Genomic DNA, 18,719 nt, shown 5'->3' with positions numbered 1-18,719 from the left:
ACACTAAAGTAGGAAGCAGGGCAAAAACGTGTCCAATAGACTAAGGAAGGACAAACGCATTCTCTCGGCAGAGGGGAAAATGAAAGAAATCTAATTACCCTATTAAAACAGTTGTCCAGTGCAATTAGCAGCAGGTAAGGGGTGGGGGGGAACAACACAGAAAACAAAGGGCGAATGTGAAGGATAAGGGAGAGCGAGGGAAAAGGAGAGCAAACGAAGTGGCACTCAAATACCTATCGGGAAGAAAGGACCGCAGGCGCCGACGTGAAGGTAGGGAGAAGCGGAGTGGCGCCAGAGCCCGGGATTAGAAAGAGGTGGGACTTGGGGCGGAGCTCGGTGAGGGGAACTTTGTTGTGGAGGTGGGAGGGCAGGGAAGGAAGGCGGTACCGAGGCCGCCCCGCCTCCCTTCTTCCCTTACTGCGGCAGAGGCGATGGCCATGATTGGCTGGTCCATTGCTGCCGCCTCGCTCCCTAGGCCGAGGCTGGCGTCCGGTTGCCAGGAGGCGCCTCAGTCCGCCGGTTCCTGAGCGTGCGCAGGGCACCCGCCAGGTTCGTCTCCGGATGCGGGGGAAGGGAGGCGGGCACACGCTTGGAGGGCCCGCAGCTAGCCTCACGCAGAGGAAATGGGTCGAGACCGTCAGGCACATGCGTGGTAAGGAAACCTAAAGAGCGCGGGGGTCGCCAGAGAGCCGTCGGCAACAAGTTTCTGCGCCAAGGGAGGCCTGCAAAGGCTAAAGCGCCCCAGGATCTCCATCAGCCCTTTCCCAAATCACCTCAGGCTTGATACGCATAGATTTAAGGCAAAAATCAACCTCAGCACCCACTTTATTTTTTGAATTTTATTTATTTTTTTATACAGCAGGTTCTTATTAGTTACTTTATACATATTAGTGTATACGTGTCAATCCCAATCTCCCAATTCATCCCACCACCACCTCCACCGCTCCGCCACTTTCCCTCCTTGGATAGCACCCATTTCCTGAGATTGTTTCTAAACTCCTCCAGATGGAAATTCTGGGGGTGTCACTTTTGAGAAGTGGAGTGAGTACTAGACACAACAGGCTGTAAAACCACGGATTACCTTTTACCATCCGTATAGACCCTCTTCATTTTCAACCTCTCCTGGCTGTAGCTTCTCAACCTATAAACATTACCATCTTTAAAAACAAACGTCCCCTTAAGCTTAACAGTTCCATTTTATGGAGTATCTGCTGTGTTCCAGATATTTCACACATATTTAATCCTCAAAACGACCCTGTGAAGTAGGTGTTAATCCCATTTATGAACAAGGAAACAAGCTTCCTTGGACAGTTTAGCATAGCTTACTCTGCATCACACAGAAGTGGCAGAGCCAGAGTTCAAATCCAGGTCTGACTCCAGTGCCCCACTGTCCACTACACCACGAAGTTTCTGCTTCCGTTCACAAACTTTCAAGAGTAATGTGGATTCAATACTTTCCTCACTCCCACCCCCATACTTTCCTAAAACCATCTTAATCTGACATGTGCAGGCACCTTTCAGTTAAAATTGCATTTAGTAACTAAGCTAGCCAGTTATCTAGTTGCCAAATCCAATGGGGATTTTTCAGGCTTTTAGCAAACTTGACCTCTATTTGTCATCATTGTATTGATTATTCCTCTCCCTGGCTGCATTTGCTGATTTATTGTGATTCTTTGTCTATAAGGAGGTGATAATATATTGGTACCTACATGGGGTGATTAACTTGAGTGAAATGTCTGGAACCACATCTGGCACAATGCATTCAAAACATATAATCACTGCCTTTAGGACAAAAGCAAAATTTACAAATTTACAATCCAGTCTCACCTCATTAGAACCTCATGATCTGATGTATACTTGCAAATCCCAAACATGCCATCTTCACACTTCTATTGTCTCCCCATATGCTAGCCCTTCTGCTTGAAATGCTATTCTCTTCTTCGATGGCCTGGCAGACCTCAAGGGTCAGCTCCTCTGAGAAGTCCTCCTAGGCCTAATCCCTCGTACCCCAAAGGACCCTGTTCCTCTCTTTACTGCAGGACTCACTGTGACAAATCATGTCTCCCCTAATTTTAAACATATCCAGAACACAGGTTTTTGTCTTAATTCTCAGCCCTTTGAACACAGGAAGAATTGAATATTTGTTAAGTTTTCCTTTTATAAATAAAACCAGAGGATGGACTACAGTAGTGGTTTTCAAAAACTAATGTGCATACAGATACCAGGAAATAATGTTAAAATAAAGATTCTGATTGAGATTCTAGGGCAGGGCCTAACCCTCCGCATCGCTAACAAGCTCTCACAGGTGATTCTGCAGGTGACTTTCTGAGTAGCAAGAAACAGGAGGACGCCATTAAATTTCTCTTGAAATACTGGGATTCTGAATTCAACACAGCCTTAAAAATAGCAGGAAAAACGGGAGGGGAGGAGCCAGGCACCAGGTTTGAAATCAAAAACTGAAAAAGACCAAGAGACAAGTAAAAAAACAGAACTTTCACAAAACTGATTAAGCCAGTCCGTCACTGTGCCTCATTTCATTTTCTTATTTTGGCTCAGCCTGTAAAACTGGCTCAGCAGACTAGGGACTGGTACCCTAGAGACTGAATATGATGAAAGGTACAGAGAAGTCCAGAAACCCATGCACAGTGTGAAATATAAGGAAACACCTAGATGAAAAAATAGTTTTGGGTATCGCAAAAATAGAAACAGCATGGGTAAATGATTTCAAGGACTTCACCAATAAAGCAGACTAAGTATGCAGAATAAACAAAATGTCCCCTTAAGAAAACACTGTCTTGCATAATATCACTGAGAAAAGTTTAAGATTTATTTTCAGGTTATCATTACAGCAGTTTTAAAGGGAGGAACCATTTCTCTTTGCAAATACGAGACTATACTTCGTAGTGATCAACAGTGCCTCTGCTACGCATCAGATTTTTAATAAAAATTCTAGGTAAAATACTTCATATTCTACATATTCCAGAATCACTTTTAACTGCAACAGTGATAGTTTAGGTTAGAATCATCTGAAAGCAAACATACTACAGACAGTATTTGGGAAAAGAATCATCAATTACCATGATGCTAATATAAAACAGGTAATACGGGTAAGATTTGAAGATAAGGTTTTAAAATTATAGTCCTGATTTAAGATTATGTAATGCTTACTGTGTGATTTTCATGAAGATTACAAGAATATAAAATCAGTAACATGATACACAAAGTACCCCAAAGACGTGTTTTCCCCTTCCACCTTGTTATCAACAACTTTACTTCAAACTATTGGAACTGGAAAAGCACCAATATTAACTTTGCCCAATTCCCTCATTTTACAAGGATCATAACTGATTTAACAGCATAGATTGAACACTTAATGCAAATACGAGGAACTATGCTAAGTGCTTTACCTAACATTATTATAAAAACAAAGTTAGAAACCAGCTGGGTAAATCACACCCATTTTACAGGTAAGATAACCGAGGCTCAGGTAATACTGATCTCTTCAAAGTTATACAGAGCAATGATCTGAATACTGTTGCAATGAAACTCCAAAGCCCATGTTTAATATTCTGGAGATTACTGTGCCTCAACAGCTAGACACATGAATCTTCTCCCACCTTTGACTAAACTCTTATCTAATGAAGCTCTTCCTAATTAGTACTGCCTGCCTATCAATTCCTGTTAACTTCCCTCATCCTACCTAAAACATACTTAACTCTTTTCCTTCACTGACCATCCAGTTTTCCATTTTCCTGTAGAACTAATAACAGTGATATTAAAATAGTCAAAGATGCACAGTAAACAAATTGCGCCCCTGGGAAATTAAAAACCTTGTGGCTGTAATAATCAAGTAACAATTATACTTAAATGTTTTAATCTTGGCTCTGCTTTGCTATGCAATCTTTCCTTAAGTATTTAAAAGGTAGTTAGAAAAACAGAAACCCTGATAACCACCTTTTGAGTAGTTTATAGAGAAAGCAACAGTTTAGAAGCAAGCAAATACTAAAACAAGGTTTAGTTACTGTCAATCCACTACTAAAGATACCTTATTTGTAAAAGTATGTTGCAGACAGGCAGGCACAACTGAAAATTCTCCTTTGTTTTCTGGTAGTAGAATTAAAAAGCACTGAGTAAAACATTAAAAAATAGAGGCAAAACATAATGACCCACCCCCCATTTGGATTTTTTGTGTTTTTAAACACAAACATTTAAAAAAATCACTGCATGGCTGAAGTCTATATGGATAAACAAATGCCAAAGTTGAAAAATATATTAAAAAGGTAGGCAGCAACACTGAACACCTACCTTATGCCAGTCCCCATGCTAGGTACACTTACAAAACGTTTCTTAATCTTCCACTTAAACCTTTTGAAGGAAGTATAATTTAAAAACCAAACAGTCTTAAGTAGTCAAAAAAATTACTTATCTAAACTTAAATTATACCAAGTAGAAACCACCTCCCCACTTGATTCTCAAAATTATTTAACCTCAAGTTAAGTAAATGACTCAGATTCAGAGCAACAGTTGGGTAAATTGTAATTTTTTTATTGGAAAACAAATATACAACTTGGAATGGATTTGAGGCAAATTGTGCCATTAAGCAGATTTTCTTTAAGTGGCTAAAACAAAGTTTAAAAAGCAAGTAACAATAAAAGAAAATGTTTCTGGTACAGGACCAGCAGTACAAAAAAATAGTGTACGAGTACCTGGATAAAACACCCGTTTTGCAATAGTGCAACTTTTAAGTACATATTGTTGACTGTCCATAGTCCACGCAGAGTTACAACTCCACACTTCAACAACAACATGCTGACAGTTCCTAAAGAAAACTACTTAAAAAAAAAAAAAAGGCATAACCCAGATGTTCCCTCATTTGACCAACTCCATCTAAGTTTAGATGTGCAGAAGGGCTTATTAGATATATCCAGAGTAAGCCACATGCAACATGTTACTTGATCAATTTTTCTAAAATAAGGTTTCAGGACAATGACAGTAAGATAAGGGAAGAAAACATGGAGGAATGAAGTCCTAATTACTATACATGCATATTTTTTTTGACAACAGGGGGGAAACCTTTTACAGATAAGTTACAAACAAAGAAAAGGCAAATAAACAATTTTGTACAAGAAATTTAACACATTCTGTACAATGTCTTCACTTTGCTGTCATCATTTGTACAAACTCTGAAAAAGAAGTACACAAAAATGTTGAGTCAGAAGTACACAAAAATGTTGAGTCAATGGCAAAAGTCTGACAAAACCAATCACATTTACTCAATCACTAAGCAGTCTCCATTCCCCTTTCTTTCCTCAAAATTATCATGAAGTACAGAAGCAAGCTAGTTTACTGCCAAGGCTGGACCTTCAAAAACCAAAATTATTTATGATTATTAATGAATAAACCAAATTAATGCTTTAGATAAGCTATTACAAATAAAAAGCATTCTTGCTCTTAGTTCAATATCACATATGATACTTCTGAACTGAAGCATGTATAATTTTAGACTTAAAGCTAATTAGAGGGAAGGAAAATCCAATGAAAGAAAGTCACCTTAACTTTCAGGATCTTGAAATAAGTTTGAAGAAGCTTTTCACACTGTTCCACAATTGTTAACAAAAATTGTTTTATCATAATTTGGAGTGTAGTGCTTCTCAAACTTTAATGTGCATTATGAAGTCCCCCAGGAATCTTATTAAAATGTAGATTCTAAGTAAAGGGACAGGATCTGATAAGAAATAGTTCTAAAAAGCTCTCAGGTGACAATGATGTTGCCTAATCTGTGCACAACACTCTGAATAGCAAAAGGTTGGTAAATATCAGTAACTGTTTTAGCATCTCCAATTCTGGTGGTGGGGGAATGTCACTAATTTTGACCTATCAGATACCTAACAAGAACCTCTACCTTAAAGTCAAAACACAGAATACGGCAGTGACAGTGAAAGACTTACCTTCATAGTTTACTTGACCATCACCATCGATATCTGCTTCCCTGATCATTTCATCAACCTCTTCATCTGTTAACTTCTCTCCAAGGTTTGTCATCACATGGCGGAGCTCTGCTGCACTAATATAGCCATTACCATCCTACAAAAAAAAGTAGTAAAACGTCTAAGCAAAATTATAGACGTAACGAGTTGGAATAGAAGTTTATTAAACTTCACATTAGGGAGCAAAATATACTTTAGTAATCTATACAAACTAAAGAGAGTTTACAAATAGCTGACCTATATATTAAATGTCACTGAGAGTCAAGCAGGATATTCTATATTGAAATCACAATTTCTTGGTTCCAAAGTCAAGTGATGCCTCTTTCGCCACAAAACTAATGCAATATATATGTTATTAGGAAACCTCCATCTACACTGAATTCTTAAAAAGCTTTTGCTTGATATTAAAATATGTTGGTAAATCTTCAGAAAAACAAGTCTTCACAGATTAAGAGGTCCTGATATCTTTTTATCCTCAAATTAAAATTGAACAAATCCAGTCTTTGGATACTTACCTTATCAAACACACGGAATGCTTCTCTAATTTCTTCTTCACTGTCTGTGTCTTTCATTTTTCTTGCCATCATTGTCAGAAATTCCGGGAAGTCAATTGTGCCGTTACCTGAAATGGTTTGTTTAGTTGAAACATTACAACAGAACTTAAATGCCAACTCCCCCTTCCCAAACCCTGAAACTAAAAAGACTTACCATCAGCATCCACCTCATTAATCATGTCCTGTAACTCTGCTTCTGTGGGATTCTGCCCAAGAGACCTCATTACAGTTCCCAACTCCTTTGTTGTTATAGTTCCATCACCATCCTTGTCAAATAGTGAAAAAGCTTCTTTGAATTCTGTTTGAAAGAGAGACCACAATCCAAATGTACAGGTTAACAATAAAAAAGTAACCTCCTAAATGAAATGTATTCATCAACCGTCAAAGCAAACATATAGAGAGATAGGACCTGAAATGGGATTTTGATTCCTGAAGGATCATGTGAGGAAACCTTGTGGTATTTCAAACATTTTTAGCTAATCATATGCTCATGTATTGATCTGAGAGTTTTTTCATCTAAAATCTTACAGGGAACTTCAAAATGTAGTCCAGATAAGAGTCAAACTATTGTTGAAAGAGGAAAACACTCAAAGCCCCAGATGACTGGCTTCTCTATTTTCTGTTGAAGCTGCTCTGTGGAACACAATTCAAAATTACAGATCTAACCTACACTCAGAATAGAAAAGGAAAACTACTGTTACTAAATACATACTTCTATATAGCAACTGTACTGCTTACAGTAATCCCCAAAGTTTAAATTAAGTCTATTTAATCACCTACTAAATTAAAAAGAAAAAAATTTAAATTTCAGAACAACCTGCAATAGGCCAGCTTCCTTTTCTCGAAGACAGAAGGGACCAAATAATCTATAATGATGTTAACAATGGGATGATCAAGATATGAATGGCCAGTTTTAACTAAGAGCTGTATCACTGAAAACAAAATTTAGACCTTTCTTCAGAATATAAAATCCCAAGCTTATAATAGAGTGAGATATATTATTGCCTAAAATCTTTTATATCTTCTTGTGAAATTATGTTGCTTTCAATTCACCACTAGATTACATGGAAAGCTACTGGAGCAACAGTCCAGAATACCTGAATATAGAGAAACTAAAGCAGAGATTTAATTTGGTAGTGCAAGGGCATATAAGTGAGCTAGTTAACAAAGCTAGCAAAGATATTAGGCCCAGTCAGCAAGCAAACACAAAAGCATACAGCACAGAAGCTAAAAGCGGACTTTGGAATTCAACTGCCTGGGCTAAAAAATTCCAGCTCTGCTACTTACTAGTAATATAAATAACCTTGGGCAAATTTTCTGCCTCAGCTTTCTCACGTGTGTTAAGTGGGGATAACTGTACCTACTTCCTAAATTTAAGAATTAGGATAGGTAAAGCACTTAGAACTATGCCTGGCAAATAAGTACTTAATAAATGTCGAGAAAAAGATGGTCTCATTTTCCTGCAGCATCCACAGCTACACTGGAAAACTCTCAAACTTCTCTTGGCTTTCACAACAGTAATTTACCTTCTACCTCCTACTGCCAAAGGGTCTTGCTCCTATTTGTCTCTTACATATAGACGTGACCAATTTTCTTATCCTTTTTTCTCTCCTTGGCCATTTCATCTATGCCCACTAATAATGAAGACTTCACATCTTTAGTCCACTCATCACTCTCAACATAATATTTTTATTTCTCACTCCTACAGGACATCTTCCCTGGCTGACCTCAAGGAAGACTTAATGAAAATCAATTCTATACTCCTCAGCAACCCTAGGAATGCAAACAAAAGCCACCTTAATTCTTTTTCCCTGAAACCTGTCAAGGCCTGCTGAATTCTGCTATTTAAATACTGCCTGATTCTTTGCTCATCTCTACATCCAACATTTTGGCTAATGACCCTATCATCTTTTATCTGGACTATCACAATAGCCTCCAAATGGATTCTTTATTTAAAATTACCCACACAACTACCTGAGTCCTATTACCTTTTTGGATTATCACACTATTTTCTTCTGCTTTGATTCTTTTAATTGCTTAGCTTTAGACCAGGTATCACTGACTAGTTATAGTTCGCTACACTCAGTAAGTAGTAAGTGCCACTTACTACTACTGAGTGCTAAACATTCCACTCCATTTAAATATTACTTGTCTTCAGAGGAACTCACCTGATATCAGAAGCTTAGTACCAAACTACTGACTGATCTTATGAAAATATGCAGTACTAACCTAGACCAACCCAATGACAAAAATCAGAGTCCTACAAATAGCAGAATTTGATGAAAACATTTCCATTTTACACTCAGGTTTTTTAAAAAAAACAGGATGTACAAATACTGTCTAGAAATATATAAACTATTAGGTTAGGAACACAGTAGCATCTATCACCTAATAACTTAGGCTCCAAGAAAATTAAAGTACTTAGAGATTTATATTTATTTACATTACATTCTCTGCTATAATACAGTTATCGTGTAACACCACCATCATGTACAAAAATTCCCAGTATAACTAGCCATAATCATTTTACTACGTGATTTAACTTAAAGGACAAATTCTGAAAGATGCATGCTATAAGTTTATGTATGTGTGTTCTAAATTTCAAGAAGTTTAAACATCTAATAACTCTTAAAATATTTGCTGGAATAAGTGAAAAGCAGAAAATAAAACCACTTCTATGCTGTAACTAGTGTTTACTTCATGCATACAAAAAGGAACGAATAAAAATACTTTGAAGGTCAAGGTTTATTCCAAATCTCTATTTGTATTTTTACACTAAAGAGGCAGAAACACCTGCAAAAACTTAAAATAAGAATAAACTGAAAAGTACAATTTTATTTCACCTGCTTTTATAGCTCTCCACCTGTGCTTCAGAACAGTTTAATCTTAACGTATAGAAGCATATCATTCTAAACAGTTATTTCCCAGGAATGAGTTGAATATAAACCTAGGAGTCAAAACCTCAATTCACGTAAGAAAACAGGTCCTGAATGTCACAGAACAGCTATCTTCAACATAATTGATGGAACCTCCCCAAATCCATTCTAGTTATGCCCAAGTTGAAACTTTCAGAAATCATACTATTACTTGTTTTATTTGTTCATTAGCAACCCCAGGGTACCTTTCTAAATATTTTTTACATAAACTTATAATTCTATTAAAACAGGTCATCATGAAACAATCACAAAAATCAAATGCCTGTTTATCAATTTCTATTTATTTATAAAAATTCCGAACTTATTAATCCTTTAAAGGCCATGTACCAAACCTTTATTGTTGAGTAAGATTAGTTTTTTATCAAATAAGTTTTATCCCTACACTGAACTTTAAAAGTTTAATGGTTTAGGCATAAATTTCTTTAAAGAAAAAAATTATTTTACATTTTTCCTTTAAATATTAAATACCAACAACTAATGACATCACGGCAGAGTCATCAACAAAACTAACTTGTTAGTGATGTCACACTAGACTGTTCTGGATTGCTCTTTAAGACCAAGGTAACGTAAACAACTCTAGAAACTTCACCTAAACAATAAGCATACTTTTTTCTAGACTAAGTTATCTGTTAGAGGAATTTCAAATCTGAAGTAGTAATGATTATCAGGTGAAGATAAAGCCAACTGAAAAAGTACCTTAGTATATTCAACCTTGCATTATATGTATGAAGCTTGTTAGCACAAGTAGAGCTAAGACTCTAAGATATTAACTGGTTACCAGCAATTACAATTTACCAGATTAAAAATATTTTTTGCCTTCACCTCAAAGGTAGATATTAAGAGGGGACTTTGGGAGGAGGCAGAATAATTCTTAGGAATAGGGTAGGTACTGTTCTAGAACATATATGTGTGGCACACCTCTGAAAATTTATCTATTCAAAGAAGTATTTATTCAAAGTTTAAGGGAATTTAATAAAACTGTAAATGGCAAAAAAGAAATATTTATTCAGTCCTTACTGTGTGGGAGGTACTGGAGATACAAGAGAAAATAAAAAGGTCCCCAATTTCACAGGATTTTTATTTTAATAGCATAAAAGCTTTGGCTCCTCTACCTTAAAGGTTTACTAAACCTAGGGTCCAAGAACAGCTTTATTAAAAGCCTAGGAAAAGGCAGGGTATGGAAAGAACCTAAAATAGATTTTCCTACCACTCTCACTAGAAATTTAATTGTATGACAGGAACCAATGAAAAGACAGACTTTATCTTAAAGACAATGTTCCATGAACTGCAAGTATTCTTTACAAAAATGCAATCAGCCAGAGGATTGAGCCTCTTATATTAACAGACACAAACTACTTTTTAAAAGAGTTGCATGTGTGTTTGGGAGAGGAGTAATGAGCATCAACTATGTGACTGGCACCTTGAGGAATACATTTTCTATCCTGAAGTGAACATGCTGTGCCATGCAGAACTACCTGACTCGGACAACCGAGAAATGAAAGGCAAAGACAGGTGTATTAGAGAAGGTAAGAACTTAAGAGTGGAAATAATACCCCAAGTCATTTCCTCAAGACATTATATAGAAAACTATTTCAGAATAATCTACATTTCATCAATACACTTATATATGAAGAAAGAAATTATTTCCAAAGCTGTGCTTGACTACTTCAACACACCCTATACATGCAAGTTTACCAACCCTAAAAAGCAAATTCCCAGTTTAAGTCAAATGCACACAGTAAGAAATAAAAATAAAACCTGCTTAAATTGGTCCTTAATGCTAATAGCTTTCTACTTTACACAGTCCTAGCAAATACTATTTTGTGATGAGTATTTGAGGACACTAATGATTTCTGGCTCCACCAATTTTGTGTATGAGGGGTGGAGCTTACTTTAAATGGGCTACATAGCTCAGTTCCAACTGGGTTTCTCAGTTTATTCTAGCATTTAAAAAAAAAAAAAAAAAAAAAGCTTTAGTGATTTTGAGCTCTTGAAATTCCTTGCCTACCAGGAAAACTATCGCAGCCAAAACTGCTTGATGCTTTTGTTAATAAGTCTATAAATCAAAGTCAAGGAATAGAGTTTGAAAAGCATTTCAACACTGCAATCAAAAAAACAAAACACCATTTATTAAGTTTCCCCAACATTTTGATGTTAACTAGCCATCTCAAAGTAGTAGAATAAAATCAAAAGTAGTAATGGTTCGGCATATTAACATCATCTCATCAAGTTTTATGTAGCAATTTCACATACTTCCATAGCAAATCAAAGGATGCAAAACTTAAAACTGATTTCAACAGCTGTCACTGCTTTTTAAGATAAAGTTCAACTTACTACATCTGTAAAGCAGAATGCTAACTTTTACTAGAGAAATGGTTATTCCCTGAATGACCATATATGCAATTCTAAAGTTAAAATATTAGCTACTTTAAACCAGGGTAAATTCAACATTCATTTTCTGATTTTACATTTCGAGTTACCTATTAACTATTATTTGGCCTCTTTTCCTATGGAGACTGATATGAAGTGTTAAAAACTGCCCAGAATTCATGTTTTACAGCAAGATAATCTCTAAGAAAAACAAAGACCACCCCTACCAGGCTCAAAAGTATATCCACATAACCTAAAAACATGTCTTTAATTACAGTTAGCCCCACACATCTTTCATAGTCAAGTTTACTTTCTCACTTGCCAGAGTAGGTTCAATTACTGTATTACACTCATTTGTTACCATCTACTACATAGATCAAAGTTAATTCTGTCATACAAGTACCTTATTTTGAGAACAGCGAATCAATTTATAATAAAATCCGATGGGTATAATCTAGTAAGTAATATCTCACCTGCAATCTGCTCTTCAGTCAGCTGGTCAGCCTACAAAGAGATCAAAGAAATAGTTAAGTGGCTTAAGAGTATGTAATTTAACACTTACAGAAATAAGTTTAAAAACATTCAAGGTGGGACTTGCCTGGCAGTGCAGTGGTTAAGAATCCACCTGCCAATGCAGGGGACAAGGGTTCGACCACTGGTCCAGGAAGATCCCACATGCTGCGGAGCAACTAAGCCCGTGTGCCACAACTATTGAGCCCATGTGCTGCAACTACTGAAGCCCGCGTGCCTACAGCCCGTGCTCCACAACAAGCTGCCACAATGAGAAGCACGTGCACCGCAATGAAAAGTAGCCTGTGTGCACCACAACTAGAGAATGCCCGCATGCAGCAACGAAGACCCAACCCAGCCATAAATAAATATTAAGAACAAAAAAAACATTCAAGGTTCACCCTGTTCCACAAACTTTAGTTCAACACTCCTTAGTACCAAACACAGGTGGGCAGAAAATGCACACATCTTATCTTCAAAGCTAAGCTAACTCGCCCCCAAGTTTAAGATATGAAAATATTTCAGAATATGTTTGAAAGTCTAATTTTACACAAATTTTTAAAAAGCAAATCTAGCACACTAGAAAGTTTAATTGGAATTGGTATTCTTCTAAAGCAAGGATAGATCCAATAGAAATGTTTCCTTTTTCAAAATTAAGATATCTAAACTTAAGCTCACTTCCTCAGGTAAATACAAACCATTAATACCAGAAATCTCCATTGAATCAAAAATAATGAACAAGGACTACATTTAAAACTCCCCTGTAAGTGGCTAAATACTTCACTTGGACATATATGTGATTTTCCAAACCTCAACAATAACAACAAAATTACTAAGCAAAACTACCAAAAAGACAAAAATCCAAACTGTCCTGGTTGGAGCAACATGAAAAGTACCAGTTTTTACTCCTCCTCACCTGCCATGCAACTGCAGAGAATCCAGGATTCTGAATATCTGAAGTACATTACTTACAAAATGTTAAGTCCAGCTACTTATTTTCTCTTGATGTTTGAAATTCCAAAGTGAGCATAAGATTTGTGATGTTTTTAGCAAATGGAGAAACGTTACTTGTTTTTACTTTAAAAAAAAACACACTCAGGCACTTGCTAAAACCCACTATATATGTTGTTTTTATTCAATCTTCACAACAACCCTTAATGGTATTAATAATATCATTAATACCCTATCTTACAGATGGGGAGAAAGGCTCAGGTTAAATTTCAGTGAGCAGGAGTACAAAACTAGTAGAGTCAGAATTAAACACTAAGGTGTCAGACATATTCAATACCTTCAATTTTAAATTCAGAGCACACCATAATATAATAAAAATATTTGCAAAATAACATGCCTCCTTGTTCTTCATGTGGCCTTCACCCTTGGACATTTCATTGCTTATTGGTACATATATCCAGAGACACTGACAAGAAATAGCCTCCTATCTAATATTCCTACCTACGGAAGTCAAGTGTACTATGATTAATCCATTCACTTATTGGTATGAGAAAAATAATAAACACTGCCTGGTTTCCTTCATTTTAAGTGAACACACCCCTGGAAAGGATAAAACCTTAATACAGGATAGCATCACATTTTTTTCTCTAGGAGACAGCATGAGAACATTTGAGAAGAAACCCAGAAAAGAAGAAGTTTCTTTCCCTGATAAACAATTTTGACTTGACCTTGATGCAAACTCAACTCGTTGCTTTAGAAAAAAAGCCAATAGTCTAGTAACTTAAAACTGAAGAGCCAATAATTAAGCTCAGATGCAGAAGTTTATAAAATAAAAATTATCTACTTTTTTCCTTACAAATCCCAATCCTCCAAGTATTTGGTATAAAATCAGTCGATTGTTTTCTCTAGGAATAAGATTTAAAACCCTGTAAATCCACTGAGTTAATTTTTACTTTGTTAGAGGCTATAGATGATTTACTTCTAGTCTCATTCCATTCTGCTGGATGTCTATCATTTTTGAAAGAAGGGCAACATGGCATGGTGCAAGAAAAAAGCATGGTGCTTTGAGTCATCACCGGGCTAGTATCCCAGCTCTGCCACTCAATAGCTGTGACCTTGGACATGTTACTCAACCTCTCATTGTCAACTTCACCTGTGACACAGAATATTAATACCTACCTTGCAGGGTTATTGTGCACAGTAAGTGAGAAGCTATGTAAAGGGCTAGCCCAAAGAGTTCAGTGATAACTATTTTATATAAATTAATTAACCGAAAAACCTACAATGTAATGTTAAACACCAACCTGACTAGGTCAACTTCCACACAGAAGGCAGACAGGTGGGGCATTATCAAGCCCTTTACAGCAACCTCACCACATTCCATGTTAACTTTAAGATGAGAAAATCTACTTCCACAAACTGAAACCATAAGGTGCAAGCCCACGGACAGATGTGGCAAGACACATCAGTTTAGGACTAGTTAAACCAAATGTGTGGAAGACACTGCAGCACATGTGAAAGCTGAAGGAATGACTGCTACGTGCAGAAACAGCAGGGATTTTTCTCTCGACAAGTTGTGCGGGAAGAGATTTTGAGAAGACTCATTTGTATGAAAGCTGAGAAGGCCTCAGGAAGAAAACTTTAAAATTATCCAATTTTGCTCGAAAAGTCAAAATTTTAATGGCCCCACACCATCCTGTCTGCGATCTCAGTAAAGATCACAAATGAGCTTCAAGGAATAAACAGGAGACTAAGTTACATAGCCTGAAAGTGCTGGATATTGCTTGTAATGTTTCAGGAAACTTAAAGACAATTTTTTTTGTATTTACTACTAACCCAGAGTTCAAGGTTTTAAAATAACCTTTATCAGCAACATTCAGATTAAAACCTACTAAAAGCAAGAACACAAAGCTCCCTAACACTGTAATTTGTAAGCCTTTTCCAAGAAATACAAATAAATTTGGTTCATTATTTCTGTCTGTGGAGAGAGTCATTTTCTTGGTAGAAGAACTAGGAATTATACTTTTGGGAAAACTCAAGCTCATCAAAATGTGTGTTTGTCTCAGTAAATAACTCACTAGAGAGATGACTAGTTCTTACTCCTTTGTTTCTACAAATACAAATATTGTTGTAATTCTTCCTGTTGCTCTTGTCAACTCTAGAGAAAGCTCCCAAGCATCAGTACACTCTCAGGTTCCACCTCAGACCTACTAGACTAGAATCTGCATTTTGGAGAAATGCAGGTGATTTGTCAACACTGAGAAAAACACTACTAATCTAGACTACATGTGTGACCTTAAGGAAATTACATACCTATTAAACATTTCCCAAATGGCATTCAAAAGTAGGTATGGATACCCTTGGAGTATATCTAGTGAAAGGTGGTATAAAAATAATCCAAAATTTATATCAGAGTAAGTTTATCAGTCCATAGGCTTGAAATGAAACAAACTTCCGCCCTTCATTGATTCCTGTTTACTTCAAGTGCTACTTAGATACAACAAAGGCTTCATAAGTAAAAATTTTTCTACCATTTCAGAAATCAGGGTATTTGTTTTATCTATATCAAAAGCAATCTCAGTAGAGTTTAAGATACCTTTCATTCTGATAGAACAGCACTTATACGGCATCTTGGCCCCAAAGAGAAAACGCTATTAGATATTACTTCTTAAAAATTACCTTTACTAAAGGCCTAATTTGATCAGTCTAGCCGAATCTAGAACTTTCTATATTTTAATAGAGCCTTGGTGAATTTCTTCAGTCTAGTAGAAACAGATCTTCTTGCTGTTCGATGGGATATTTAATTAGACTGAAGTGACCAAATTTTCTACCTCTTCACATCTTTTACTTATCACCCCAGCCTCAAGTCTTCTTAATGCCATCAATCTCCCTTCAACGAACAAGCCATCAACTATATATAAACCCAAGAGCCATGTGAGCAAACTTATTCCACTTCCACATCAAATACATGTTCATTCTTTGACTTTACAGAGTCCTAATTTTAAATCGTCAGGTCTTATAATTATAAAATTACCTGAGGACAATTCCCAAATTAGTTAACAATGACTGTCAATTTAACTGAACCCCCCCCCCCGCCAAACATCAATGATGTGAACAGTAACTACAAAAGCCTACCCTTGGCAAAGGACCCCGAAGGGTAGATACAAACTCTATGCCTCACCAAGACACTCCATTTGAGCTCTTGATTCAATTATCAGACTGATCAGGAAGAAACCTTACCTTTCATATGAGAAATAAAATTAAAAAAAATTTACCCCACAATTTTGAATCTTAATTACATGCCTATAGTGTACACCCTGTTTCACCTAAAAGTAAACTCAACCAGCACATTCAAATTTATAATAATTTAGAATATCAAAATGGAAGAGTACATCAAACAAATGCGAACTCCCCTCCCCACACCCATACATGGTGGAGGTTTCAGTTGGCAAGGATTCCCAACTGTTTAAGATGTCACCTTGCCTCCTGGACACACCCATCTCCCGTAACCACTTGGCAGAAAAAACGACAAAATAAGTATTGCAAATTACCGCCCTCATTAGTTGGTTTTTTTTAAAAAAAAAAAAACAGGAAAGAACTGGAGTTCCGCTCTCTAGTGACAGGAAAATGCTTTTTAAAATTCCCTGTTCCCATTTTTTCACGACGGTCTTTGACAGCCATTACTGTACAAATGAAGTGAACTGCACGTTAAGATAGCTGGCACTTTCTCTACGGAAATACCAGTTATTTTCAAGGGGGTTGGAGCGGGGCAACACTGTGTGTGGTAGGTAGTGGTTCTTTAACATTTCGGCGTGCACGTGCGCACTCAAGAAGAGGACTGAGGCCCTTCTCAAAAGCATCCTTCCAATTGTTACAGGAGAGTAAGACCGACTTTCACAACAGAACGACAGTCACCCCGGAGCTGGCGTTCGGTAGGTGAACAGGAAACGCCTTTCAGACCCTAGCTGAAGCCTCTGGCTTTCTCTAACGAGATGAATAGTGGGACGCTGCGCCTGACTTCAGATATACAGCCATTTCCTTCAACGACAAAACCACTTTAAAAATTTTTTTTAATTTTAAATGTCCAGCCTGGGAGGTGGAATTAGGTCTCAAGGCGCAGAGGGAGCAAAAGGATCAGGATTCACCGCTTCCTTCGCGCCGCCAGAGGGGGGTGGGAACCTGCCGAGGCTGCCCTCCCCAACCTATGCCGGAACGGCCGGCCTCGCAGCGCCGCGGGCCGCCCAGACCTCCGCAGTCCTGCAGGTGCCAGCGCAGCAGCTGGGGCGCGAGCCTAGCAGGGCGGGCGGCGGCCCCAGCCCCACGCCCGCCCCGCCCCGCCCCCGGCCGCTCCCCGCGCCGCGCGGGCTCGGCCCACAGAGCGCGCCCGCCCCTCGCCCCCTCCCGGCCTGACCCGCGGGGCTGCGGGCTGACGGCCTCGCGCGCTCCCGCCCGCCCCCTCGGCGCAAGGCGGCCGCGCGCGGACAAAAGCGCTTCCTGGCGTCCGCACCAACCGTCCGTTGGGCTTTTGAATCCGGCCCCGGGCTGACCTTTCGAGATGCCCGACCCAAAGCTTCTGCGCTCCGGCTCACCCCCGCCCTTCCACTCTCGCCTCTCGCGGAGGCCGACCTGCCCCCCACCCGGGCTCCATCCTCATCCAGCCCCTGAGGAGCTCCGCAGAGCCGGGGGCGGTGCGCCCGGCCCCCAGTACACTAGGGGACACCTCCCTGAGGAGAATGGGGGGTGGGGAAGCACCTGCGACACAACGGCCGCGGGCGCCCCCAGCCTCATGTGCGCCATCCCCCTGGCGAAAACCATTCCTGGAGGGTGTAAGGGTGGCAAGTTCCCTTTCTTTCGTCAATTCGCTTCAGCCTCTTCCCCCCACAGGCCGAGCGCCGGCAGCTTAGCGACACACTCACCATGCTGCAAGCGCTACCGGTCTCCGGGACTCGACTACACAACCACTCAGCTCGCTCGCTCCACACGGACTAATTCTCCCCCTCCGCCCCCAGCGCCTCATAAACACCTCCCTCCGCCAGATCCCTCCGCCGCACGCCAGATAACGGAACATCACAAACGAGTCCCGGCCAACCCCCTCCACTCCAACTCCTCTCGAGACCACTTTATCCACAGTTGTGTGGTCGACGATACAAGAAATAAAGGGAGGGGGGCGAACGGATGGCGTAAGTGGGTTTCGCTTCCCAGCGAGCCGTTGAAGGGCCGGTGGAGTCTCGCCTGAGAGGCGCTACTTTGCGGCGCGGAAGAGCATCGTGGTAGCGACGCGTAACGCGACGATCGTTGAACCGGCCTCTGATTGGCTGGTTCGTACCTGCAATGCGTCACTGGGGCTCGCAGCCACCGCCGCCGGGACGCGGTGTGGTTTCTGCCGTTTGTGCCGTTGCTGCCCTGGCCGC

General features: G+C 39.0%; 2 protein-coding genes across 3 annotated transcripts in view; both read right to left on the bottom strand.

Annotated features, from left to right (window-relative positions):
* The window catches only part of STPG4 (sperm-tail PG-rich repeat containing 4), a 38,614-nt gene extending 38,175 nt beyond the window's left edge, over window positions 1–439 (bottom strand). Inside the window, exons 1-2 of the mRNA XM_030858364.2 lie at window positions 419–439; window positions 99–233 (exon numbers count right to left, since the gene is read on the bottom strand). Coding sequence (XP_030714224.2) covers window positions 99–233; window positions 419–439 — 156 coding nt within the window. The remainder of the gene's footprint in view (window positions 1–98; window positions 234–418) is intronic.
* A 4,085-nt stretch (window positions 440–4,524) lies between these two features.
* Window positions 4,525–18,317, bottom strand: CALM2 (calmodulin 2). Of its 2 annotated transcripts, none has more exons than XM_030857749.3 (6): window positions 18,225–18,317; window positions 12,321–12,351; window positions 6,696–6,839; window positions 6,503–6,609; window positions 5,949–6,084; window positions 4,525–5,183 (listed from the first exon to the last, which is right to left on the bottom strand). In XM_030857749.3, the coding sequence occupies exons 1-6, from the start codon at window positions 18,225–18,227 to the stop codon at window positions 5,155–5,157; spliced, it is 450 nt and encodes a 149-aa protein (XP_030713609.1). In that variant the 5' UTR covers window positions 18,228–18,317; the 3' UTR covers window positions 4,525–5,154. The 2 variants fall into 2 exon arrangements, with proteins under 2 accessions (XP_030713609.1, XP_060165062.1); XM_060309079.1 differs by lacking the exon at window positions 18,225–18,317 and adding an exon at window positions 18,061–18,120.
* Window positions 18,318–18,719: the final 402 nt, after the last annotated feature.

The sequence above is a fragment of the Globicephala melas genome, chromosome 12 (assembly GCF_963455315.2).
Source record: "Globicephala melas chromosome 12, mGloMel1.2, whole genome shotgun sequence".
NCBI classification, from domain to species: Eukaryota; Metazoa; Chordata; class Mammalia; order Artiodactyla; family Delphinidae; genus Globicephala; species Globicephala melas.
Note: the sequence above shows the minus strand (reverse complement) of the source record. Positions and strands in the feature narration are given on the sequence as shown.

Bases quoted from the DNA above. Each gene is read 5' to 3' on its own strand.
- CALM2 (XM_060309079.1), bottom strand. From the start codon at position 18,105: ATGGCGCACATGAGGCTGGGGGCGCCCGCGGCCGTTGTGTCGCAG. The intron at 12,352-18,060 runs GTGCTTCCCCAC...ATCTCTTTGTAG, and splicing joins CCGCGGCCGTTGTGTCGCAG to GCTGACCAGCTGACTGAAGA. The intron at 6,610-6,695 runs GTAAGTCTTTTT...AAACCATTTCAG, and splicing joins TAATGAGGTGGATGCTGATG to GTAACGGCACAATTGACTTC.